The 27,087-nt window shown below is 38.3% G+C and overlaps 1 protein-coding gene across 4 annotated transcripts in view; it reads right to left on the reverse strand.

Annotated features, from left to right (window-relative positions):
* The window catches only part of PATJ (PATJ crumbs cell polarity complex component), a 289,824-nt gene that overhangs the window by 215,692 nt on the left and 47,045 nt on the right, over positions 1 to 27,087 (reverse strand). For all 4 annotated transcript variants that reach the window (XM_072974318.1, XM_072974320.1, XM_072974319.1 and 1 more), the window contains exons 15-17: positions 19,055 to 19,189; positions 14,718 to 14,879; positions 11,678 to 11,809 (exon numbers count right to left, since the gene is read on the reverse strand). In XM_072974318.1, coding sequence (XP_072830419.1) covers positions 11,678 to 11,809; positions 14,718 to 14,879; positions 19,055 to 19,189 — 429 coding nt within the window. The remainder of the gene's footprint in view (positions 1 to 11,677; positions 11,810 to 14,717; positions 14,880 to 19,054; positions 19,190 to 27,087) is intronic.

Genomic DNA, 27,087 nt, shown 5'->3' on the forward strand with positions numbered 1-27,087 from the left:
GACACAGTATCTTGAGCCAAATTTGTCATCAATTTCTACCAAAACAGTCACAAAACCACCATAAAAAGTAGGGAATGACAGAAGTTAATTGAAAACACAGCATCAACAATGAAAAAGATGTACACTCTGGTCACAACATGGTATAACTGTAGTTAGTGATGTCTTTTAAGAACTCGTAAGAATGCCACTGACTGCACAAGATCTAACTTCCCCGGAATTCTACCATCAAAACAAAAGATACAACAAAATATATATGACATGCTCTTTTTCGTAAGATGAATAGTGAAACAACATTTTTTTTTTGCCACATTTAGATAGCAACAAAAGACATGTCAGGGACTATTAGTTGAACTAGAATCACTAGAATAGTTCTGGCTTAAGATAGCAGGATGTAATTAATTACACTAAAAGAGCATCTTCTGATTTGACCAACAAGCTAAGCATTTACTCTTAGGAAAGAGAAATAAATGTATTTATAGTGAATGCAGGGCAGTAACTAAATGATTCTAATGAATAATGAGCAAGCTATCTTATCAGAATCTAAGCCCATTTTTTACTATAACATAGCCAAGTATTACACTGACCATACCAATTACCACAACACCATCACATTCAAGGTAAGTACCCACAAAATACTTCCAGTGCACTCAAGATAGATTAAAGATATGGTTCCTGGCTCCTTGTGTCTTATTACTTCCTAAATACTATTAGGCATTCAGAATAGATTCTTCCACGCATCATCCACAGAATGAAACAGTCCCTGAGCAGCACTCTTAAGACAGCACGCAAGGCGATTAAAAGTGCAATGGAAGAGAAATGCAGAGAGAAACTTACCAGAAGATGAAAGTGTAGTCTAACATAGGGGGGAAAATACATAAGTCTGCACATAACTTTATTCTGTGTAGTTTAGTATTTCAAAAATCTACTTTAAGCACCATGATAATTTAAAAGGTTTGAGCAGAGTCCCACTGCTTCTCTTATTCCTTTCTGGTCTCCTGGTAGTTGCTCTCCGTGGGTACTAAATACGTTCTTCAGATGTGTTATCTCTTGAAAATTTGATGTCATGCTAATTGTTTACATATTTACCGTTCACTCCTGGCCCAGGACTTTTGCTGGTTGTAAGGAAAACAAAAACAAACCACAGAACTGTCCTTTATTTAACAGTCCCATCATCTGGCTGAAATGCCTGGGGTTCCACCAAACAGACTGCAGTATCAAGGACAAAGTCCACCCTCTATTAAAATTACACTAGTTGAAATGTGAATACACCTAACACTACCGAACTATACATCTAAAAACTGCTAAGATGGTAGATTTTATGTTACATTTTAGCAAAAAAATTTTTCAAGTAGAAAATGATTTATAAATATCTCACTATCCTCTAGAAAAAAAACTACATTAGTTGAAAGTCATTATGATGCAAAGAAAGTATAGACACAAAACTTTTAAAAGCTTTTAAAGTACTTGTTTTGGAATTTAATTTTCCAAACAAGTCACTCTCAACTTTAGCTGAACACTTACAAACACTAGCTGAATGATACTGTTCCAGTTAATCTCTGAGACTCGGATTCCCCACTGGTAAGTGGAAATAACAATAGTACAGATTTTGTAGAGTTGTTAAAAGCATTAAATGAGATAAGGCATGTTTACGTGCTCGGTAAGCCCACAGAAATCACTTCAGAAGTGCTAGTACTCTTATTATTACTGTTACCAAGAAGATGATGGAAAAGAAATTAACAGGACATGTGTGTCTGAGAAGTTAACAATTACCATCTCCTCTACTGCCTGCTGAATTCAACTCACCATGGCTGATTAAGACCAACAGTCCTATCAACTGCTAAACCATCCCTGATTCTACACTTCCATGTTAACACGTGACAATGAAGTGTTGACCTTAAACCCTCCAGATATGCAGACCTCCACACCTGAAGAGAGGTTCAGAGCAGCTTGGTGCTCTCACTCTTCACTCTCCCCGAAAGCAGACACTGAGAGACAGGAGCCATCTCTACATTGGGAATGTCCCTGACAACCACTGCCACATCAAGGACCAGCATGCCCTTCATTCTTTAGAAAAGCTTCTACGATTTTTTTCCTTAATCCTTGAAAGGGCAACCAACATTTGTGATATGTAGCACATAACATGCAGAACAAAACTTTGCCAACTTTGCAACTGTACAGGAAAAAGGCTAAGGAGTCCTGCTGGAATGTGTAAAACAAAATGCACACAGTTTCTACTCTCTGGCAGTGAAAAAGCTATCAGGACTCTAAAGAGCTTTGGCTAGGTGGGAGGAGTAAAGGTAAGGGACCATAAGGATTCAGGAATAACATGAAGTAAATCTTTTGGAACTGTAATAAGGACTGCTCTCTGGAAAGAGAATCAGAAATTTTTATCATCCTTTACTGGAGACACAAGTATCAAGGATGAATGTCACTCCTGGTCTACGGACTGTACTTTCACACCACTAGACCACAAACTTGGGAGCCCAGCTCCACCACTTATTCACTGGGTGACCTTGAGCAAATTCCTTAATCTCTTGTGATCAGTTTCCTCATATATAAAATGAGGATGATTATAAGACCTGCCTCACGGGGTTGTAGAGATAACTAAACCAGTATGCCTAAGCAGTAGATAATTACTGGCTATTATCACCACGTGAAATGGTGGTCATGTTTTACAAGTAGTAGAACAGAAAGTTCCTCAAAGTATTTTTCATAAAAAGGAGTAAAATATGAAAGTTTTGATAGATATTAAACAATTCACAGTTACTAAAGAAAATAAAGACATAAAATCATGGCCAAGTTATCAATTCCAGGACATTCTTGTGCTTTGGATGTCCACTACCTGCTGGTCTACAAGGCATGCCGCAGCTCCCCGTGAGATGCCTCTGGATCCTCAGACCCCTCTGGATCCTAAGACACGAGCATCGCAGGGTCTCTTAGTCTTACTTCCACCACTGCTAAAATCGTAATGCACTACAGTCACTCCCAAGTCTGTTTCCTTTGTTATTTTAGCAATGTTTATTTATCTCTCTACTCCCAATTGAATTTAAACCCCATGAAGACACCGGGTCTATTGCCTATTTTGTTTATTGCTATACTCCTAGTGTCTGGAACAGTGCCTGGCATGGAAGATGCACAATATACATTTGTTAAACAATATAAGATCTTTAAAGGAAGTATATCTTTTCATCTCTAATTGCCTGATACTAGCCATAAGTGAACAACACTTTTTTTGGAAGGAGACAATGAATAACAGGCATAGCAAGTCTGTGCTCAGAATCTATTTTTAAAAATCACCATCATAATTTTTCAGTAACTGGTAACACATTATTTTATGCCCAGAAAAGTCCAGGCATTTATATACATCTTTTATTTCATCTTCACAATTTTATAAAGCAAGTATAATTTCTATTTTAGGGATTATTAGATAAGAAAAACTAACAAGCTTGTTTGAAGTCCTAGTAGGGTGTCATAGCCGGAAGGCAAATCCTGGTCCTTTCTGACCGGTAAGCTAACGCTTGTAACCATACTCTACATTCACAGCGACATACTGGTGAACATAATATCTGATTAAAGCAAAACACAGGGGGAACCTGAGCCCTAGAAAGTGGTGTTTCAACATCAGGCAGCCAATTTCCTTTCACGCATCATTAACAAATTAGGGTTTTGGTACCCGAATAAGGCAACATCCCTTCCTGGCCCTCACCGGGGAGAGCACGGCTTCTCTAGATCACTGCCCGGCTCCCAGTGACACCCACAAACAGGGCAGAGCAGTGCAAGTCACCAGTACACATTTTCAGGGCTAGGAAAACAGGTCCTCTGTACCTGTTAGTGGATTTGGTTTGGTCTCTCTGCTACACTCTGGGAAGAGCTATGACTTTCAACCTCCTGGTATGGTTCTCACAGCTGACATCAGAACCCAGCGGGAACTTTCAAAACACACCCACACTCAGGGAGAGAGGGAGACTGGCAATGAGACACCTCTGAAAACTGAGTTTCTTCTTGAGACCAACTCCTTTTTTTAAGTTACTGTTCTGTCTTTAATTACATGGGAGACAGAGATGCAGAGCCAGGCTGACATTCACTAACTTCCTAGAATGTCTTGAGCATTTCGTAGGAGAGGTACAATCACCAGGTATTACCGTAAACCTGAGCACCCGATCCCTCTATTTTAGCTCTCCTCGGTCACTTCATAAACACTAATCTTTACAGTTTGGTCATTTCTGAAATATTCACTGAAGGTAATAGAACAGACACATCTTTTTCAGACTGTCCTCCTCATCAGCGATGCCTTCTAGTATGATGCAGAGACAGTCCGTAAAAAAGGTTTGTGAAAAGAGCTACCCCATGAGAAAGCCGCACCCAGCTGACGAGCACTTGCTGCCTGCCCTCTATTCTCTCTCCTCCATTAGACACAATGGGAATTTTTTTTTTTTTGCGCCAAATTCATATTCCAGAGGAGCCATGAAATTCCCGCAAAGTTCAACATCAGGCCTGACTTAAGATCTTTTGAGGCCTCCTGCTAACTTCATCCCCCTGCCGCTGCCTCGCTAGGGCAAGCTTTTGATCTGTACTATCTGGATTTCAAGCTGATATACACACAGCCTCTTTGATCTCTTATTAAGTGGCTTCTGGTCTCCTGATGCCTTTAGTCTTGCTGCACTGAGGGTTCTGGAAGTCAGTCATCATCCTGAGCGCACTACAAACTCCACACACCAGGAGTGGGCTCCCTTCTTTCACCCACTTCGCAGGCTTGAAAAGCAGTTGTTAAGCCATGAGAGAATTTCCCCAGTAGCCACATTCAATCCACTCCATGAACACACCACTAGAATTATTTTTCAAATGAAGCAGCTTAAGATGATTTAAAGGACACAGGACTTTCCCATAGAGGGAACGGAAGCAAATCCTCTGTGAAAAGAAATCTTCAGCCCGGCTAGCAGTGGAGCTTACAGTTCTTTGATGTTAATAAAAATACATGTGGATAGGAATCAGGGATGGGCAAAGAGTAGCCTTTATCAGTCCCAAGTTCCGTTAAGCAAAAGTGACCTTTAAATGCAGCTGTGTGGTTTGTTCAACAGTAAGCTATGTATTTCCAAGGACACGGATACTGCCGTTAATAGCAAATTGACTGCATTTTGCTTAGTACGAATATCTTAATCCTACATGGATGAATTGGATCCAGAATTCCTAGAAAAAATAAAAACAGCAACAAAAAAAGAAGGGGAAAAAAACCCTGCAAAACAGATACCAGTGGCCATGTGATGAGATCCCTCGAGCATTAAAGTAGAACTATATAATAACTTGCAATACATCCCTATCATCTATATCTTAGATTCTGGAAGTAGGTTTGTACCTGACTTTTTATTTTTTATTTTTTTTTGTACCTGACTTTTTAATGTTACTAACGTAGGTACTACTACATGCTAAAATTATGTCAATACGTACCAAATTCTATATCCCAGATTCTATAAACTAGCATTAGTATGAATGTAAAGAAATTGGGCTTCCACGAGTACTGAAGACTATATACTGATAGCTGCATTCACCCAAAATCTCAAATCTCAAAGCAAAAATTAGAGTCCTTAATTTCTTCCATTTTTAAACTCAATCTTCTGATAAACAAGATTAAAACTGGTATAAAAATAAGAATAGACTTAGCAGCACCAATATCAGTCTGAATGTAGTTTATGCTCTCTCTTAGCTATAAAGGTCAATAAATTAATTACTGCCAATGTAAAGTTGAAACAAAGTTGATAGTTATATATTGCTATCACTTAATCCATCTAAATTATGGAAAACCATTAGCAGATTCATGAATTACGCACCTACTTACACTTTATTTTCAGAAGAATTATCTAAGCAAAGAAATCACATAAGAAGGCATCAATTTTACGTGGTCTAAATACTTGCGAGTCTCACATTTACATTCAAGCAATTTGGTAAAATGTACCAAAATTTAAAAGATACATAGTTTTTTGATGAGCAATTCCTTTTCATACACAAGAGTATATGACAAGGATGTCTACTACAGACTCATGCGAAATGTCTACCAACTGGTTACAGGCACTTGGTTAAATAAATTATCGCACATCAACTGTAACATACTATGCAGTCATTAAAAAGAATTAGGTAGCTCTATAAAAATCAAAATGAAAGAATATATAATTGAGGGGAAGAAAATCAATGTGCTCAAAGTGTGTATGATATATTCCACTTATGCATAAAAAAATAGAAACATTAAGCCGCCAAAAACCTACGACTTACACAACCATGTATGTATAAAATACCTCTGAGAGGAGAGACAAGAAAAACAGGAGTTTTTAACCTGGGAGAAGTAAGGGATTACGGTCAGAGGTAGATTTACTTGTCACAGAATACCATTACGTACCTCTGAATTTTTATGCCATATGTGTGAATTACTTATTTTTAAAACATTTCTAATGTGCTCAGAAAGTCATTCTGCTGCACATATGGTAAGAAAAAAACCAACTTAAACCACATATGTGAAATGCATACAATTCCTTCCCATAACTTTAAAAAATCTTTTTTAAAAGAGAATTCTGTTTAACAGAGTTAAACAGAAGCCGCACACTAGGCTTTTCTCAAAAATACTAAGGCATACCACATCCAAGACTCAGTATATTCATACTATTTAAGTCTTATAGCCCATTTCTTCTAAGAAAAATTAATCAGTGTTAATTTTTATAGGGAGAAGTATTTTCACTATTTTCTTAATGAGCCATCTTTTGCCTTTGGTCTTTCAAACACCTTTTTAAAGTGTTACTATTTACGTATGAACTGCCTCTCAATGGCTGCGCCATGGTGCTTTCTATTTTAATCTCTCTCAGCATCTGAGACAGACCCAGTCTTTCAAAACTATCTGCTTAGGCAAAAACTGAGTTCGGTCCCCATATCAGGAGAGGAGACAAATGAGAAATGGTATGTGGGAGGGAAGAGAATTATTGGTTAATAAATTCTACCTTTTAAATCATTGAAATTCAAAGGTATCAAGAATGGCAATATCGTGGCTAATGTTCAAAAATTGGCTAATGTCAAACATTTCCAGTGAATTATAATCATGAGGGGTTATTCAAAGTTCAACATAAATCAAAACACCAGAAAATATCCACTTGCTATGTTTAATTTATAAGGTCAACTGAAGGTAAAATCCACACAGTTCTAAATTTATTTTAAGCTTTTTGGTAGAAATTAAAAATTCAGACTCTCAGACTACCTAATAATTGCTTCATTATTGAACATTATCCCACAACAAATTACTTGCACTAATTTAGGATTCTTAAATTTGTAATTATTCCCATTTGAAGCAATAAACACTAGCTCTTACACAGTGTGTATAAACACTACATTAATTTTTAATACTTACTAAACTTTCATATAAGCATTGAAAATAAGAATACTTAATCTAGCAGCTTGTCTTTAAGATATGACATTTTTTGCAAGTTGAAAAAACAGGAAGATCTGTTGCAATAAATTATGCAGGGAAATACCACTCATAAGTAAAGAAACCTGTATGGTGATTAAAAGCATAGATTCTGGCAGCCAATGGCTTTAATTCAAATTCTAGTCCTGCCATATGCTAGCTGTGTGAACTTTGATTAGTTACTTAACCTCTCTGAGCCTCAGGTTCCTAAAATGAGGATAACAATAGTACATACATCATATAGTTCTTACGAGGAATACACTAAGCCATTAGAACAGTGCCTAGCAAACAGTAAACACTCACTATATGTTAGCTATTATAATTGAATTTGTATTCATTTATCTGTATTAATGTTAGGATTAATATCAATATGAACATTAGTGATATTTCAAGAAATAAAGACATTACGTATAAATAATGGGGAATCAAGACAAAGAAAACTAGGGCACAGTATGTAAACCACACCTAGAAACTGGCAAAAATGCTGTATTATAAAAACTTATAATCAGATTTCTGAAGAGTTCTATATTGCTTAGAAACACAGTACAAAGTGAAGCCATAATATTCACCTTCTTGACAAACTATGCACATCACTGTTTTCCATGACATACTCCTGTAAGGCATGATGTTACAGTGACCAATGACCCCTACTCTAACATGGTATGCATACAGGGCAGGATTTTAATTAGCCATTACATGGAGCAGTGCCTAGGCACAGTTGAGACTAACAAATATTCTACTGCCGCTCAAATCACAGCCCAAAAAGCTACAATCACTTCACCCTAAAATTCAATGAGGAGACTTACAACTTGAATCATATTTACTAAGTCTTCCCTGTCGCTTTCTCCTCTTCCTTTGCCCCAGTCTATTCAGAATGCCTTTCATGAAAATGAATTGCCACATACTTCTCTTTGGCCATATGACTGAGCTGCAGGACTGTGCATCAGATTTAGCTCTTTTGTTTCAGGTATAAAGGACTACTTCTTTTCTCTGCTCAGCTACACAATGTCCATCAATGGTGAATCACTGAGTCACCTGTCCAGAATGTCATCCAATTATTCCATGGCCAGTGCGAGATCCTTTATCTGCTCACTCATCTTTTCCTAAGGTTTGACTCAACTTACATAAAAAATAAATTTCTGGCCATTCACAATTGGGTAATTCACATATGGCTCATCAAGAGTTGGCTGCATTTTAGAATGTAATTTTACAATTAAATTTAGACTCCACTAAACAAAGTCATCCACTTATTAATTTTCCTAATCTAACTAGACAGTTAAAAATTCATAGAGTACAAACACTGTAGTATGGCTCCATCTCTGAGGACAATATCAAGACATTTTGTGTTTATTTTATAAACTAGATTTTTTTTTTAATGGAGTTACTGGGGATTGAACCCAGGACCTTGTGCATGTGGGCTACCACTGAGCTGTACCCACCCCCTGATGATTATTAATACTCCTCACATTTCCATAATAATATAACATTTCCCACTTCCGTACACATTAATTTACTTAATCCACAACAATCCTTTGAGCTAAACATAATTATCCCAATTTTATAGATAAAGAAATTATATAAGCACCCATGAAATAGTTATTGTGTATAATTTTGTCAGGCTCTTAAGGAAGTTCCTATTTTTCTAGAGAAAAACTTGTGAGAAAAGTGGTTAACTGAAATTAAAATTCCAAAGTAAATTTTCAATTGTTTCAATGCTGCTAATGCAGGTCCTTTACAACCTGGAAGCCCTCCCACTCTACTAAAACTTTCTCCCTATGGCTAAGATGTTTCTACAGTACTTCTTATTTCAAAATATGCTAATTCTTGGGGTGGGTGAGGGTAGAGATCTGCATTAGCCCTATTCAGCTACCTAATAAATTCATACAAGAGCATCAACTTCAGTAATAACCAGGAACGTGGCCTTTCATGGCTTTTGCTAAACCTTCACCTGGCCTTGCAAAAAAATATTTTTGAACTTTAGAATTTATTACCTAATTACAACAAGGAAGGGTATAACCAATTAATTAACTTGACCAAAACCACATTTTAATTTGTGTTTACGTGTCATCTAAATGTCATAGTGGGTAACAGTTCTACACGCGACTGACAAATGGTGAAAACGTGCTGTGTACAACCATAAGTGTACTTTCAAGATTGACTTCAGGAAAAAATTCAGTTTAAGACTGAATGTTTTTTCTTTCAAGGTTTAGCTACAGAAATAAATAATCTGAGCTCTTTAATGTGAATCAAAGTAGCATTAAGAAAATGAAATTTTTCTATTAGTTCTTCAATAAGCACAAAAGCAAGAAGAATATCTAACACTTCTTTTGCAGCAAAATTACTTTATATAATTTGTGCAGAAATAAACATCAGTACATGTAATGATGATTGTGAGGAAGATAGCTGGGGAGACACCTAGAATTTAATAAAAAAATAAAACCCCCAAAAACCAAAGGTATGTTACAATACATACCTACAGGAATACAGTGAAGAAGTGTTTAGAAATGACTATATCTACAATTTTTTAAAGTGTAAAGCCCAGAATTGATAAAGGAATTTTTCTGTTAACTAGGCATTAAACTGTTGAAGACTATCAAGTTTCTTATCCACCTTGTACTGAAGTTTTGGGTTTTTTTTTTTTTTTAATTTTTGAAGCACTCTTCTACTTCTAACATGTGCAATATTCAAAATACAAAACTTGCAGATAATGACATTTAAGAGGGTAAGGGTAATCACTAGACTTATAAGAGTGCAAAATCATACAGACTGCAATAATGAAATGTAGCTGAATATCTAAGACCACATCTGAAAGGTGTTTTCTAAACTAAATCCCAATTTTCAAAATGGTTAACAAAAAAATCCCACTGAATGTGTTCGTTTGGTTCCAGTTAGTTTTGGCTAACCTAAACCTTAGTTGATCATTCTGCAAAAATGTATTAATCACCTACCACGTGCTAGGCCATACGGCAACACTGGAGAGGAAAAAATATGATAGTATTCGGCATTTGTCTTATGCACCCTAATATTAACCAATGTATAAACTTTCAGAATCTTACAGTGTTGATGTTTCTTGATAAAAATATTTCCCAAAACATGCATTATTTGGAATCAACAACTCACAACTCAATAATATTCCAAAGAGAACTCCCAATAATGAAGACAGTTATCTGGCACAGAAATATGCCAGCAAAAATAAAATAGATACAATCTAGTTCAGTGATCTTAAATCACACTGTCAAAATATAGAATTTAATGTTCTTACATAATGCTCAAAGTATTTTTCTTTTAATCTATTCCCGATTGCCTTATTAAAAAAAAAAAAGAATTGATTTTTATATCACTTGGCATTTTATGTGCTCTGATAGAGTACATTCTGCTTTATTAAACCACAATGTGTTTAGGCAGCACTAATGTATTAAAATATGCATCTTAAAAGTGAAGAGACTTCTTGCCAACAGTTTTAATTCCCCATGATAATCAGATGGTCTAAAAATACTATAAACTGGTAAACTGAAATAACATATAGATGTCTTATTGTGACCTTTCACATTGTCCCCACCCCATGCTGAACACATCAGTAACTTTACTGCAGTTATAATTGGGGTTCATAAAATTGGGGTACATATAAATACAAATATATTGTAAGTTCTATATTAAACATAAGTATATTACTTCACCAAGAACATTTCTGCTTAATTAAGCTCATTGAGATTAACAGGTAAGCAAATCAATAAAAAACCTTCAAGTGAAGGAAAGGGAGAGGAGAGTGAGAACCGAGAATGACTGCTAATACGTACCAGGTTTCTTTTTGGGGTAATGAAAATGTTCTTAAATTAGACTGCGGTGATGGTTGCACAACTCTGAATATACTAAAAACAACCGAACTGTATGCTTTAAATGGATGAATTTTATGGTATGTGAAATACATCTCAATAAAGCTGGGGAAAAAGCCCTCTATATAAAAAAATTCATCAAGTTCTAGTCTCTAAAAGCATCCATGGGTACAAAACTATTGCTTCCCTTATTGTCCAGTTATTATATCATCTATCATTTTAGTCACTAAGGGAGCTGTCAATTGTAAAGGTAACAATGGAAATTGTAATATGCATCTTTGGACAGTAGCATTATACATCAAATAATTCAGTTTTGCCTAAATCAATGAGTGTCTTAGACAATTACCACTTCATAAAACTTTAATACAAGTCACTTCAAAAAACTCTATATAGGTTCTTATACCTGGTAATCCAAAATGCTGAACCCCAAGCCTTTATGATCTTTCACTAGTTCAACAGTCTTGACTTCAGGAGACCACAGTGCTAATTCCCCATCATCATCTTCTTCAGTATTGACATCTATATTGTGGTCGGCCTGAAATACCAAAGAACATAAATGCTTCAAAACACTGCCCTTTCCATTCTGAAAAGAACTGACATATGAGGAATCTCATAGCTTCTTCTCAAACTGAGGATTCTCTTTGGCATGCATTGTTTTTGTTTTTAATCTCTTTAAGAGGGGCATGCGCTAGGGTACATATACTCTAGTATAAAATCTTCATGAAAACTCAAGCATTAAAAAAAGATTGTTCATATAGTTTTTAAGTACCTGTTTCATTTAAAGTATTAACACTGACTTCTTATACTTCAATGAGTTCTGTCATCCCATTAGAAGCATAAAAGGAAAAATATGCAATTTAAGAAAAAATGGAAACATACAAAGTCAAAGCTTGTAAGATATTCAAGTAGCAATACCCGAACTCATAATCACAGTAAGAGAAAGATACCAACACATCGAGAGGCCAGGGCAGACACAGAGATACCACTTCCGCTGGCTCCCGTAAGTTTTCAAGAAAAACTTCACTAGAAAAATAAGGTGAAAAAAATCCAAGACTTTGGGAATCACATAAGTCTAAAACCGGGTAAAAATCACAGTTTAAATGATGAAAATCTGATCTTAGAGGAAGCAGGTCAGCAGAAGTATCCGGGACACAAGTCCTCAGTTATTTTCCCTGACTTCCCATCCCCAAGTCCCCCTACGCCAAGCTCCCTCCTTTCCTCCTGCCATATGGAATTCTAGGAAGCTACATGACAGACGGTCAATTAGTCAACTATGCCGAAGAATAGCTGCCCCAACCTTCTGATTTTGTATTTTTTATAGCACTGTATTCTTTTCATGTGACTTATCTTCCCCAAATACTCTGAACTTTTATCCAAAGCTCAAGAACTATCTTCTTTTCCTTGTAGCCCTGGCAACTAACAAAATGCCTGGCTTCTAGTCCAGAATGAAGGGGGCTGCCATAGAGTTTACCATGGTTATCCTCTCAACCCACAATAGTGCCTGGATTGCAGCAGGCACTCGGTATTTGCTCAGTACATAATGAAACACTCTTCCACCTGTGAGTGGGTTTCCCTTAAAACTCTTTTTAATAAAGCTACAAATAACTTTTAAAAGTAGACTTCTTAAAACTTCGGAGGATCTTAGTAAATAAAATGGAAGTACATCATTTCTATGAATACAATTTTGAGTGACTTGCATAAGAAAATCCATTTAATAGAACCAAAGCCGGGGCAGTGGGGAACCCATCTATTATGGAAGAATAAAGCATCATAGCTAATACAAAAACATTTTAAAACAAGGCATGAACCAGACTTCAGACTTTTCGCAGGACACGGAAAGTCAATATGCAATCCATGGCAGACTAAATCTAAACATAGGAACAATTTCTTGGTTCTTGAATTATAAAACTTGAAATTAGTGGGAATGTTCTGGATCAATAAACTCCTGCTTATATCAGTCTGATGTGAGGAAATGATACATTTAAAAAGAAAACATATTTCACGATAAAAAGTAAAGTTGCAATGGCTAATACAATATGATTGTTGTTTTACTGGGGCATTTAATAGCTTCACTGATTAATGAGCATTAGAATTTTGGCTGAGGTACCTAACCAGATAGGGTTTAAGAACCTAAGATGGTATTGGGATAAATGAAAAAAAGAGAAAGAAAAGAGAGCCAGGACTGAAAGAAACCACATACAATTTTAAAACCCAACTCTGTAGAAATTTCAAGGCATCCAGCATATATATTTATACTCCAGCCTGAAATACATCACTTTGATACAATCAAATACTCCTGTATTTACAGAATAGGAAGCAATCAACTAATGGGCAGCAAGGCTGACATTTAGCATAATTCAAAGCTGTTGTTCACTCATTGTGGTAAAGTATGACAGGGGGGAGCACGGAGTCAGCAAGCTGGGCTGGTGACTTACATACCCTGTACGATTAGATTAATGGCATTTTTATCAACCTTCAGAGGTAAGACATCACCCACATTTAAGTTTAGTACAGACAGCGAGAATCCCAAAAATGTGGCATCTGAGTCTTTTCCTTGGAATATGTGCACCAAAGATAAACATTAAAGAAAAAATTCTCAATCAACAGTCAACAACTTATTAAGCACTTCTTCTCTCACAGACTGATGAGGTGAGTAAGCACTGGAAGTACCCTCATTTTTCAGAGGAAGATCAACAGGAAGTCACATTATTTGCTCAAGGATTCAAAATCATTAAGTGGTAGAGGCAGGATTAGGGTCCATGTAACTTGAAATTCAGACCACAGGCAGGTAAAACGGGAAGCCCTATGTATCTAAACTGGTGTTAACAGAATTATACTCTAAAAAAGGATGGAAAGGAGGAAAGTGACATAAAAGATGAAGTTACCAAAAACGTAAGATGGCAAAGCATGTGCTTAAAACTGTTTCCATAATTAAAATGCTCAAAAAAAAAAAAAAAAGACTACCAGGAGCACAGAAATTGTTATTTTATTCTCTGACCTTCTGAAGGCTTTTACAGCAATTTTTAGACTCACTTCAAAATTGGTCATAGATCTTCATGTTTTTAAAGCTCTGAAAAAGGGAAGTCTGTTAGATATTCAACACTCATCAACATCTTAAACTTATTAAGATGAACTGAGTTGAACTAGGAGCCAAAAGTAACGAATCCAGGCAATTAGTAAAAAAAAAAAAAAAAACCTCTAAACTTAAAAGTGCATGCACGTTGTCACCAACATTTCAAGTAAAAAATAGAGGAAAGTTTCCTAACATTAAAGAAAAGTAACAATTTGAAAAGCTATGCACTGTTGCCTTTGAGAACTACTGTAGTCAAATAAAAGAGGAAAGAGGTTTTTTTCCTCCCCCCTCACATCACAATACACTCTCCGGGGCATCCTTGATGAAGGGCCCTCCTATGGGAACCGCAGTACGTGTATTCATTTAGTACCTCCATTGCAGGGAGAGGGGCCTCAGTGGTCCTTGGTTCATCCACAGAGGCTTCGTCATCAAACAACCGTCGACAGCACACCAAGGTAAAGGGGGGCGGCACTTCTTTGAGAAAGGAGACTGCTTCTCGGCGAGACTTCCCATAGAGCTGCACGCCATTGACCTAGAAAGACAAGGGGTAGGTCAGAACTGAGGAGGCCCCGAATGAAAAAATGGAAATCTCTTGTTTACATTGATCTGTCAAAATGAAAATAAGATATTGTTTTACTTTCCCTTTAAATAAAGGGCCTAAATTCAATCACCTTAGTAGTAATTAAAAAACATTAGACATCTTTAAAATGTACAAAAATTAAGGCTAAAGCTTTACTTAACTTGGGTGAATAAAGTATAAACTGGGTAGAGCACAACTATAACTGGGTACATGACATAATTGTTCACACCTCCCTGCTTTCTCCTTTCTTTTCCAATGTTGTACTCTCTCATCTACTTCCTATTCCTCCTTAAACACACTAAGTATCAATTATAGCCTTCTTAAGACTGCTCCCTTTTGCTTTTTCCTTCTATAAGAATATCAATAGCGATATTAACACTAATTTGAAGGAGGTTAAAAACTGCTCAACTTAAATGTGTAGGTAACAAAATCTAGGATACTCAGCTGTCAAAATTCAGCCATCAGTTCACGATTTTCTTTCACATCCCATAAACTCTTAATACCATCCCAGAAAAATTACTTCAATAGAAAACACACATAACTTTGCATGAGATCCATTCTTATATACTTTGCTGACACAGCCATCAAGTGTAAGAAGTCTAGTTTTCAAACTGTTTTATGCAAGTGTCCCACATGTTTAAAAGAACAAAAAGATAATTAACTATTCCTTATTAATGATTATTAATGCTTATCACCAAAAGACTATCTAAATGTCATATTATATTTAGTACATAATATTAATACTTCGCACTAAAGATGATTTACAAGCGTAAGTCTTTTCTCATTTTTCATACAAATGACTTTAACTGAAGTAGCTCTCTCATCCGTCTGCCACTCCCAAAAAGCTGAGGCAGGAACAGAATCCAGGCAGCAAATAATCTTTTCACATCTGACTCCTACCTTCCTGGGAGGATTCAGTAGCATTATTAGTTTTAAAGAGATTTCTAGTTTGGCCTTAATTTCTGACAGGTGCAGTGCTAATGTCCAGACAACTGGCAGGGCTGACTTTCCTGGGAGGAACCTTTCCACAAAATCTGTCATTGCTCAGAGAATAAGAGCACAGTGGGTTGTTGGAAGCAGTTCATCAACAGTGGTCTGAGCCCAGAGTCATTCATCCCTTGGAACCACTCTCAGGCCTGTAATATACCAAGCACTTAGCCATCAGGCCAGACATAATTTCCATGCTTCTTAATTATTTACAAAGAAATCACAACACAGCAAAGAGGCCCGCATGTGCTTCAGGGAGCTAGTCCTAAAAAATAAATACTGTCTCCCAAGACTTTACAACTGACGAAGGGGTCCAGCGGATAGTGAGTTCAGCAGCAGATGCAAGGTTTTTCCTGGAAGAACTGCAAGCCAACCTTCACACAAAAATGGGGAGGGAGGTACTTATCACTGGTCACACCATGTCCACGGTGCCACAAGCACAGAAAGTTCTAGAATCAACCAAATGGGGAGTAACTCATACTGAAAATTAAGCAACCGAATATAATCAAAGCAGGAACTCTCCCCATACACAAGCATTAGCTTGGGTTTCACATTGCTTGAACAGATTAGAAAATCACTTTTCAGATTTTTATCTTGGAGTACATTTAAATATTTATTCAGCTCATTATTTATTCATTTGAATTGCCTCCAATTATTATAGCAATGCCTGGTAGTCCTCCTCACCACTCTCTATCACTAAAGGGATTGGTCACATTTCCCATTAGCAACTCCTATCTAAGGGGATTTATGGCCTCTGTAAATAGCTGCTCTGGGCTGAAACTTGGCACAATGTTCTAACCCCAAAGTATATTTGTGTTTCAGGTTTTAAGCTCTAAGGAGTACATTACACACACACACACACACACACACACACACACAGTTCAGGAGTTTATTTGGCTAACTTTACAGGGACTTTTTAGTTTCTATATTAGGTTACTCAGAAGAGGCCAATTTTTATTTTAGAGTTTACAGTATTTCTCTAGGCTCTTCAGATCCTCTTAAGTGCTGTCAAGTCTTAATTACTCGGACTTTGTGACTAGAAAACACACACACGTATTCATTTGCAGAGTACGTCATACCGTACAACTATTATCCCATTACATTACTCCATTCAATCCTCATTCATCCTACCCCATAACAACCGTTTATGCTGTTTCCCGGTGGAAATACTGCCAGTACCTCACAGTGAGATGATGCTTTATAGTTTACATAGATGACATTCTATTAGACCCTCACAAACATACAGTGAAGGAGGCATTTATTGATGAAGAAAATGATTCTCAAAAAAAGTGACATGCTAAGACCTATGGTTCAGCTGCAGAAATTCAGAACCCAAAGCAGCTCTTCTGTCTTATTCTTATACCAGAAATCCATACTTATTAATTCAGCAAGCATTCATGCTACCTTATTACATCACATTCTATTACAGGGCAGAAGGCCCATGGGATTCCAATCTCAACTAAGGCACAGAAGACTCAGTTGATGGCTGGGACCACCTACACTTGCTGAAATGTTGAACTTGAAATGTTTTGTAAATGGTCTCCAATCTGCAGATTATCAAGTGTTATCCACAAAACTATGCCATATACTCTGCAAATCAAAAGAGAAAGACACGATTCTGCACCAAAACAACCCATGAGAGACAGAGTAAAATCTAGGGCATTCATCTGCAGAAAGCATCCCAAAATCACTCCTTGAACACCTCGAAAAATAAGCGACTCACTACACCTTAAAGCAGGACCCCAACACCTGGTCTCCCATGCTTATGAGGGAATTTGGTAACAGTCATAGCATTTTTCCCTCTGAACTCAAAATTCAAATTGGAATTCTCCATGTACTCCTCCAGTTGGCTGGACGCTACCAAAACAAAAAACAAACAAACAAAACACAGTTATACCCAACAAGAAACCTATTTGCCATCATTGCCACTCCATTTTTAGCAAATACAAATTTTAGAAAGAAATCTTTCTTTCAAGGCCCCTGAGATGGTAATCTTGGCTAAGGCAATTAGGTTGGTTCTATTAAGCCCAACCCAGGGCTTCCTAAGGATCCTAACTCTTCGAAGAACCCTCTCCAGCACAGCCTTCTCTAAGTTTGACCATTCCCCACATCTTTTTTTTCCCAGAAGCTTAGAAAGTATTGCAATGTATTGAAAAACCAGTGACATGAGAGTTAGAGAACATGAACTGAAGTCCCCACTCTACCAGTGTGTAAAGTTGGGAGAAATCAGTGCCTTGTTTTCTTACCTGTAAAACTAAGGGTTTCAATGTTGTTTGGTTTGTTTGCTGTGTTAGCCATAGAACTTTCCAATCTAACAAAATCTCTCAAGGAAGTCATGTCAAAGCAGAAGTGCTTTAGAATTATTCTGACTGAAAGAGGCTGGGATGCCTAGGTGAGCCCATAGAAGCTACCACAATGGGGGCTGGGAGACCCAAGGAGACAATCTGAAAACCAGTCAGTAACACATAAGCCTGAGGTCATCTGGCTCTAATCCTTCATAGAAATAATCAACAAAACTTGCAAACAAATGTGCCTACATGTTGCAAACAAGGGTCAGGAGTGAGATTCTTAAAAAGAACATTGGAAAAAAATACTAACTATGCTATCAAACTAAAACAAGACATTAGCTTCTTTCTTAGTCATTTAAATAAGCACTCAGAAGGACTTCTCAGGAGTCCCAAAAGGCAGGGAAAATGAACTGAAAGCATATTGTCTACTTCCTGTATCATTAGATAAGCTGTTAGTATTTTTCTTCATCTTTAGTTTACTTTTTCCAGCCTTATTGAGATACAATTGACATGTAACACTGTGTAAGTTTAAGGTGTACAAGGCGATGATTTGATATACATATACATTATGAAATGACTACAACAATGAAGTTAGTTAACACATCTATCATCTCACATAGTTACCATATTTTGTGTGTGTGATGGGGGGATAAGAACACGTAAAGATCTACTTCTTTAGCAACTTACAACATAGCTTTGCTAAGTATAATTACCGAGTATTTTTCCATATAAGTAGCTCACATTACATTGGCATGGGTGATGATGGAACTCAGTGGATTTCCGGTGGGAACACATTTTCCTACAACTTGAAAATTCCTGCCCCATGTCTCTTTTTCCCCTCGTAAATTTTACCTCAAGAAGCTCATCCTCTGGCTGTAGGAGGTTCAGTGTATCAACAGGACCACCTGGAGCAATCGAAGAGATATAATGGTGCCCATCAAAGGAATCTAGCTCCATGCCAAGCCTCAGAGTGTGAATGGGCAGCAGCTGCAGCAAAACACAGAGCAGTAGTATCAGCACAACAAGGACACATCTGGCTGTTCATCCTCCATCAAGTATACTTTGACGTGAAAGCACCACCCCCTGCATCAGATCACCCAAATCCCCAAAGAGACAGTAACGGGAAAACTAGCCTCAGGTGAAACATGAAGTCATCTGTCTTCTGTTCTCCCCCTTCTCCTTTCAGATTCTCCGGGAACGGAGACAGACATACCAACTTTTCAACCCTAAGCTCTGACCCTGCAAACTTCCTACCGTTTTCCGTTTGTATTCTGTGTTTCACTTTTCTGCAGGGCTTCCCATCCCTGAGAACATCCAAGGTCCTTTTTATTATCTAACCTCCACTCACACTTCAGTACCACAGCAGTGTCACTTCCATGAAGCCCTTCCTGATATCTGAGTGAATCTGCCTCCAGGGGTCCAAGACCACCCTGTACAATCTCGATCACAGCTCACAACACACTGTATTTAAAATTCCTATTTTCTTAATTGCTCCCCCTGCTGGAAGGCAAAGTCTGTATCTTTTCTCTCTATAACCTCAGGCCCTAGAACAGCACCAGGCACTGACCATGGGCTCATTAAGTGTTATTTGAACTAGTCCAGGAAAGAGGGTACCCCGTTCAAGATGTTCTTCTCCATCTCACCATCTTTTCTCATTTGGGGGGAGGCATGGGTGTGTAATAAGAAAAGCAATCATTATTCCACCCTAGGAGTGATTCAATTGGTTTAGAAGGATTCACAAGGGTTCAGACATGAGCCAAGTGCTAAGGAACTCCAGCCGCTGTCAAGGTAAAAAGACGAGTGTCTTAATGTTGGCTGTAAAGGTCAAAGGCATTCACCAAACTCTATTCCCTTGCCTTTCAAAGACGGAGCCTAGCGATTTTTCATTGTGGCTGTATAAACTCAAATATGGTAGGTGGTACTAACAATGATTCATATTTCCTCTATCAATAGTCTGCTTAACTAAAATGCCAGGCCCACCCCTGACTACACAGTTGCTAAGAAGAAATCCTACACAAGGTGGCAACGCACCCACAACATGGCTCGTTCCCTTGAAGCTCCTTTTCTCTGTGATCCCGTGTCTCAGCGCCTGTCACCTCCCCTTCGTCATCTGCGCTCAGTCCCCAGAGTTCCACAGGCCTGGCTCCGTCACCATCTGGGGCTCATTTCTGTCCTACTACAGACACAGACAAATGGGAAGTGGCAAGCAGCCCAGCTGACTAAGGCATCAATGGCTTAGAACAGACACGAGGGACTCCTGGCCTTGGGTTCACCTTCCGGAAATTAAGTGCTCTTGACCACCAAGCACTTCAGGATCCACAACCATCCCTGGCAGTAAGATGCTCTAGCACTCTAGACAGAAGGTTAAGGCTGTTTTTAGTCTTGCTCCCTCTCTCTGATTTCTTTATTTCTCACTGCTGTCCCCTTACTCTTTAGTCATTATACTGAATCTTGTACATCAAGCTGGGAGACATTAGGGTCATTTTCTTTAGTACTAACAGGTGAATAAACTCTCAGAAATGTTTCTCAAGTAACAATTTACCCATCTATCTCCATCAACTCTCTTTCTTCACTTATAAGCCCAACACGGGGACAGACAGTGGTCAGTGGGTCCACCCGTAAACCACTCCCAGTGGTGTGCCGAAGCCTGCTTTCGAGAACAGACTGTTCAATCAGTGTTCAGGAATTTTGTAAGCAGCTGTTAACAACAGTCATTATTAATCATTAAATTGTAAGATTACAATTAAATAAATATTAAAAATAAATATAATAAGTACTCAAACTCCATCACTTCCTAATTATTTTGACCACATTTTATCTATGTTCTCGAAGTGACTTCTATCTGTTATACATGTATGAATACTCTCTAAGTATTTAGGGATCACGGAAGGGGTGAACAACTGAAAAAGACAGATGATCCATTTACTGCTAAATGCAGCTAGGCTGGATAATCAAACAGTCCTGCTCCCATAGGGAAACCTGCAACAATGAAGTGCTGCTGTGAGTAGCTGCCCAACTTCATGTTCAGTGATGATGACAGCTTGAAATCCAGTGATTTGGGTAGCGTGAAATCCGTCATGGTGGAACTACTTACACCACAGACATTGGTAAATGCTACAAATCAGAGTTGCTTTTTTTGGAGGGTGGGTGGTAGAGCTGGACATTGACCAATTTACCACTGATCAACAATGTAGTTTGGACATGATCTATTTATAGGGTGTAAACTATGTGCAAGGATTTGAGGCTGGAATTACAGGATGAACAAAAGAAACAATCTCTACCCTCCAGAACTAACATCTAGTGTGGAAGATAAACAATAAAAAGGAAGAGAGCAGGCAGAGACAAACCAAACAAGTCAGCCAATGAACAATGCACCATCAAACAAGTGCAAGATAAACCCAAAGTTATTTATTGTGGTAAGTGCTATGAAAAAACTAATCAGGGTCAGGATATCAGACACAACTGGTGGAGGCCACTATGAAAAGTTGGTCAGTGTAGGTTTCAGAGATGGGGACATCTGAGGTGAGACTTGAAGGATAAGGATGAGTCAGTCCCACAAAGAGCCTGTTGGGGGATGGCTTGTGGGAGGTGAGCGGAAAAGGTAACTGCTAAATTTGTGGTTTGAGCAACTGATGGTGGAAGCAATTTCTGCAAAGAAACGTGTCCAAATTAAAACAGACATTGCTGTATACAGAGAGAGATCTCTGCTACTTATACAATAGCATGCCCCCATAAAAAAAATAAAAGGATTAAGAGGGAATTGATTCCCAGCACCTCTTCCAGCCCCTTACTAATCCTGCTCTATTCACATGGCTGACTCCCACTCCCCACATCCATGGAGTAGCTGGTGTCGGGAACAGGGTGGAGCAGTGAGGAGCAGCAGTGGCTCACCCGTGGAATCTCCTGCTCATCAGACACAGGGCTGTGCCCTTCTAGGCTATTCCCCCAAATATCTATAAACACCACACGTTCCCTAGAAATTTACACCATGAACAAAACACACATGCTCCATCTTCAATCACACCGAACAAATAAACCAGAAATGATGTTTACAAAATCTGTCAATCTGAGAGAGCCCTACCTAATATTAACTCTGAATCCAAACCTGAGTACAGCTGGGTTTCTGAGACTTCCAGTTACATAGCCGCAGGCTTCTCCTCGGGAGCAGGATTGTTTAATTACCTGCCCCAGTCGCATTCAGCAACTAAACGAATCAGCCGTTTCATCTCTGCCTTTCAGTTGTCCACTCCTTTGGTACTCTCAGTTCTCAGACAGAGAGCAGACAGTGCTAAGATGACAGACAGATGACTGACGCCTTCACGTACAGAGCACACTGTGCTTTTTGATGCCTACTTAGCATGCTTTGCAAAGGGTCCTTTTTAAACTGACAAAGTTAATGGGCAGCAGGATTTTCATGATCCTGACATGACAAGTAAAAGATACAAGGAAATATATCCAAGGAAAGTGTGACCAGTGTGTGATTTACTGTCAGTGCTAAAATGATGAAGATCAAATGAGATCAAGAAAGCGAGAGGCCTTCAGCCTAGGAGGGGAGACCTGTCAGGGAAGAAACCGCAGCTCATTCATTTCGCTCGAAGCTCTACTTTTAGGTCTCTAAAACAAGACATCAAAATGCTTAAGTGGGAATATAAATGATATCGCTTCAGGGGGAAAAAAAATACTTCTGGAGAGGAATAGCTATGTCAGTGGGATAGAGGAGGATGCTTCCAAAAAAAGCTGAACTCAAATAGAACAGAACAGAAAGAACCCTACGGTTGGTTCCTATCTCTCACACACACATACACACATACACACATACATACTCACTCTCTCTCTTTTAATATCAAAAGATATTAAATAATCATTTATGTTTAAAGATTAGGGGGAAAGACTTGCTAAATTTACAACAAATAAAAAATGAACTTTCCAAGAATGAGGGATGCAGCTTTCAAACTAATGCTTTAAAACACAGAATAACGACCTCCAAAGTTAGGTATATTCACACTCAGAGGTGATGTAAGACAACCAATTGATCTCTTGGAGCTTGGTTTATATTAGCTTTTTCCCATCCATCTAAATGGGAAGGGGTCACAGGTTTCTTTAGGGACCTCAACCCAAACCTACAAAATCAGGATATCGGTCAGGAGGAACAAAACATGGCATGTGAATTTTGAAAGAGCTCCTCTCCTCTGCTGTTTCGGACGGGCCACCTGCCCCACCGCGTAGACAGCACTGTCCCCACTGTTACTTGATTCTGTGTCTTACGTTCTCCTCTCAAAGAGACCAGAAAAGCATAAAGTTGCATGCTTCAGCACTGGTAACAGCGTTCGTTGCTTCTGGGAGGAGAACAAGGGGACTGGGATGGGAAGAAAGCTTTTTTTTTTTTTTGGCAGTACTTCCTTCTGTAACTTTCAAATTTTATGCCTTGGTCATATATTATCTATTCAAAAGGAAATGAATAAAGAATGTCACAGACTCAGAAGCCAGATAACCCCTGACATATTTCCTAAATGTTACCACCTACTAGCTGTGTATGGTTTGGGCAAATCACTTTACCTACCTGAAACTCAGTTTCCACATATTAAAAATGAAAATGGGGAAACTGCTGCTGGCCGACAGGGTCACTGTGAGAAATAAAGGCAAAAATGTCTTTAAAGCAAAGCACTGACCCTGGGTGCTGAGTGGTAGCACCCACTGCAACCCTGGGGGCCCAGTACAGCCCTCTGCCCTCATAATTCTGCTTGTGCAAACAGAAGGAGGGAGAAACTCACACTTTAATGCTCTCTGGCTCAGAGAATGAAATTCAGGAAGGAAATAAGGTGAAATTAGTCAGTCTGTCTTGTCAAAACCAGAGATGAGGACTGGTCTTTTTGTTTCCTACCCAGGGGTATTACTAATGCTCACTTCATATCACACTTGATGGGCAGCAGAAAGGTCACTGGCATGAGTGTAATGCATCTCCCTCACAGTGCTGTGATTATCTTAATAGTAAACACTTGCCAAGAAAGCCATCCCTAAAAGTGCAAGTCTCCCCAGATGCGGGAAGACTGTTCTCAAGTCATGATTAACAGCTTCCTAGAAGCCGTGCAGCTAATGCTCCAGCCACTGCAAATTGCTTTCTCTCTCTCTTTCCCCACAACTCCATCCACCTCAGAAGAAAACCTTATCTATTAACACTGGCTCATCAAATACGAAGATGCTTCTTGAATGGGCATCACTTCAACAGTAGTGGCCAAGAGGTGGTAAGCCAGAGTGACCAACCGAAGACAGCTAGACCCTTAGGAACATCAGTGATAGCCATGAAACATGATTTTCCTAATCAGAAAGCTGCTGGGACAGAGGAAACACCTACAGCCTTGACCTCAGAGCATGAGCCTGCTTAGAATCTTCCACTGGTGTTACCTGGCCCTGAGAACAAAGCCCAGGCTTATCAGCATGGATCTCGAGGCCCTGGAGCACCTAACAGCATCCTACTCTTCATTTAGCTTGAACCAGACACTATGAAACAAACGACTTCCATTCCTCCCACAGGCCAGCCCTTTCCCACCTGTGCCTGCCGCTCACCACGTCCTGATCCTTCAAGCCTGAGCTCAGAAAGGCTTTCCCTGGCGCTCTCTCCCTCTCTCTCTCTCTAAGTGGCCCCCCCTCCACTACTCAGTTATGCTCTCCTCACCCTGTTTATGCTTCTTGAATCATCATCACTTCTTACAATCATTTCTTCACATCACTTCTTACAATTTACAACTATCTTATCGGGTTCTTTTTTTCACTTGTTTATTATCACGCCCAGACTCTAGGAGGATGCAGACCTTTTCCATTTTCACTTCCCACAGTTAGTAACACAGTGTCTGGCGCAAAGTAGGAGCTCAGTAAATTTTTCAGGAATGACAGCACGGGCTCTAAGCTGCAAGCTGCCTCTGCTGCTATTTAGCTGAGTAATTTGAGGTGAGTCATTCAACCCTCACAGACTTTAGGATACTCACGTGTGAAATGGGTTTTGACTGGCCAGTCTCCTTTGCACATTGTAAGGGAAATTAGAAGCTACTGAGTTAAGAACTAAACTTCCAATTTTGAGGGAATTTTTAAAAAGTTACAGTTCATCAAAATCATCTGTGGGCATTCATTATTAAGAAATCAACGTAGAGAAAAGTATGTGTGATAATGTTACATGCAAAAAGCATATTCCTTCTCTGCTACATACTTTACACAAAAGGATGGCTATACCAACTACAACTATGTAAACATATATAGGGAACAGCTAAATATGAAAAGAGGACAGTGCAATTATGAATGACTCTTTTTCTTCCAGTATAAAAATTTTTAAAACCTTTCTGCACAACAAAATTTCAGTTAAATAATTAAATGTTTTAAAATAGCATTTTTTTTTTAAAAGGAGACTTGAAAAGTTCAGACACTAAAAGTACCGGAAGCATAGGAAGCATACAACTGGGAAACAAAACCACCATTTATCAAACAGTTCTTATGTGCTGGCACTGAGCTATATTAATTAGGGCATATATTAAATATATTTTTACTTTAACTTCTACAACATAGGTATTACTGTTCATATTATGTAGAAGAAAAATTAGGCTGCTTATTTTACCTCCTAAAGTATTTCCTCAAATGTCACTTTCTTAATGAGGCCTTTCCTGGTCAACCTATCTAAAATTGCAAACCCCCACTCTCTCCTGAATTCCTTACCCACCTTCCCTGCTTGGACCACATCACCCATACTATATAGCTTATTATTTATTTTCTATTTCCCCCTACTAAAATAAAGTTCTACAGGGCAGGGAACTTTTTTTTCCCCCCGCTTTGTTCTCTTCTGAAATCCTAGCATCCAGTAGAGGACCTGGCACAGAGTAGATACCAAAAAATATTTGGTGGGGGGAAGGAGGCGGAGTATTGCTTAGTGGTAGAGTGAGTGCTTAGCATGCACAAGGTCCTGGGTTCAATCTCCAGTACCTTCATTACAATAAATAAACCTAATTACTGTCCCCCCAAATTTTTTTAAATAAAACATAAAATCAATAAAAAAATAAAGGAAAAAAATTTGATGAATGAATGAATGAGAAGCTGAATGTACTGGTGAGCTGGCCCTGAGAGTCTGTTCAACTCAAAGCCTTTCTACACCATTACGCCAGAGTAACTTGAGTACAAATATATATAATGTATAGAAGTTGATTAGAAAGAAGGTAAGTTAGTAAGACTAGTGGCAAGGAACTAAGGAATGAAGGTGAGAGAGGACATCTGCCTAGAGAAAGATAATGACATTCTTTAAGATGTACACAAAGTATGATTACTTTTTTTTTTTTCTGTTTTGTTCTCTTCTGAAATCCTAGCATCCAGCAGAGGACCTGGCACAGAGTAGACACCAAAAAATGGGGGTGGGGGTGGGAGAGTATTGCTTAGTCCGAACCTTAATAGAACACACAAACACACTATCTCCTTATTAAAAGAAAGAGTGAGTCCTCTGGATGGAGATAACATCACCTGAAGCCTTTTGCAGTTGGCATACATAATATCAAACATTCACTCAAATTACGGCATGATGAGAGATACAACCAAATAACCATAACAAGAGAAAATATCAAACACCAGAAACACACTGAAAGTAGATCCAGATATTGGAATTAAAGTCCTTATAAGCTATGATTAATATGTTCAAGAAAGAGAGAAAAAGATGGCAAATATAGGGTTTTTTTTTAATTGAGAATTTCACCAAAAGAACTGTAACCTAAAAGTGAGTAAAATAAATTCTAGAATAGAAAAATATAACAACTAAAACTAAGGACTCAAGAGAGAAACTTGCGCAGCAGATTAGGCAGAGGAGATTTAGTAAAGTGGAAGACAGGTAAACAGAAAATGCCTACTATCTAAGAGTT

This window comes from Vicugna pacos, chromosome 13 (genome assembly GCF_048564905.1).
Source record: "Vicugna pacos chromosome 13, VicPac4, whole genome shotgun sequence".
Classification (NCBI taxonomy): domain Eukaryota; kingdom Metazoa; phylum Chordata; class Mammalia; order Artiodactyla; family Camelidae; genus Vicugna; species Vicugna pacos.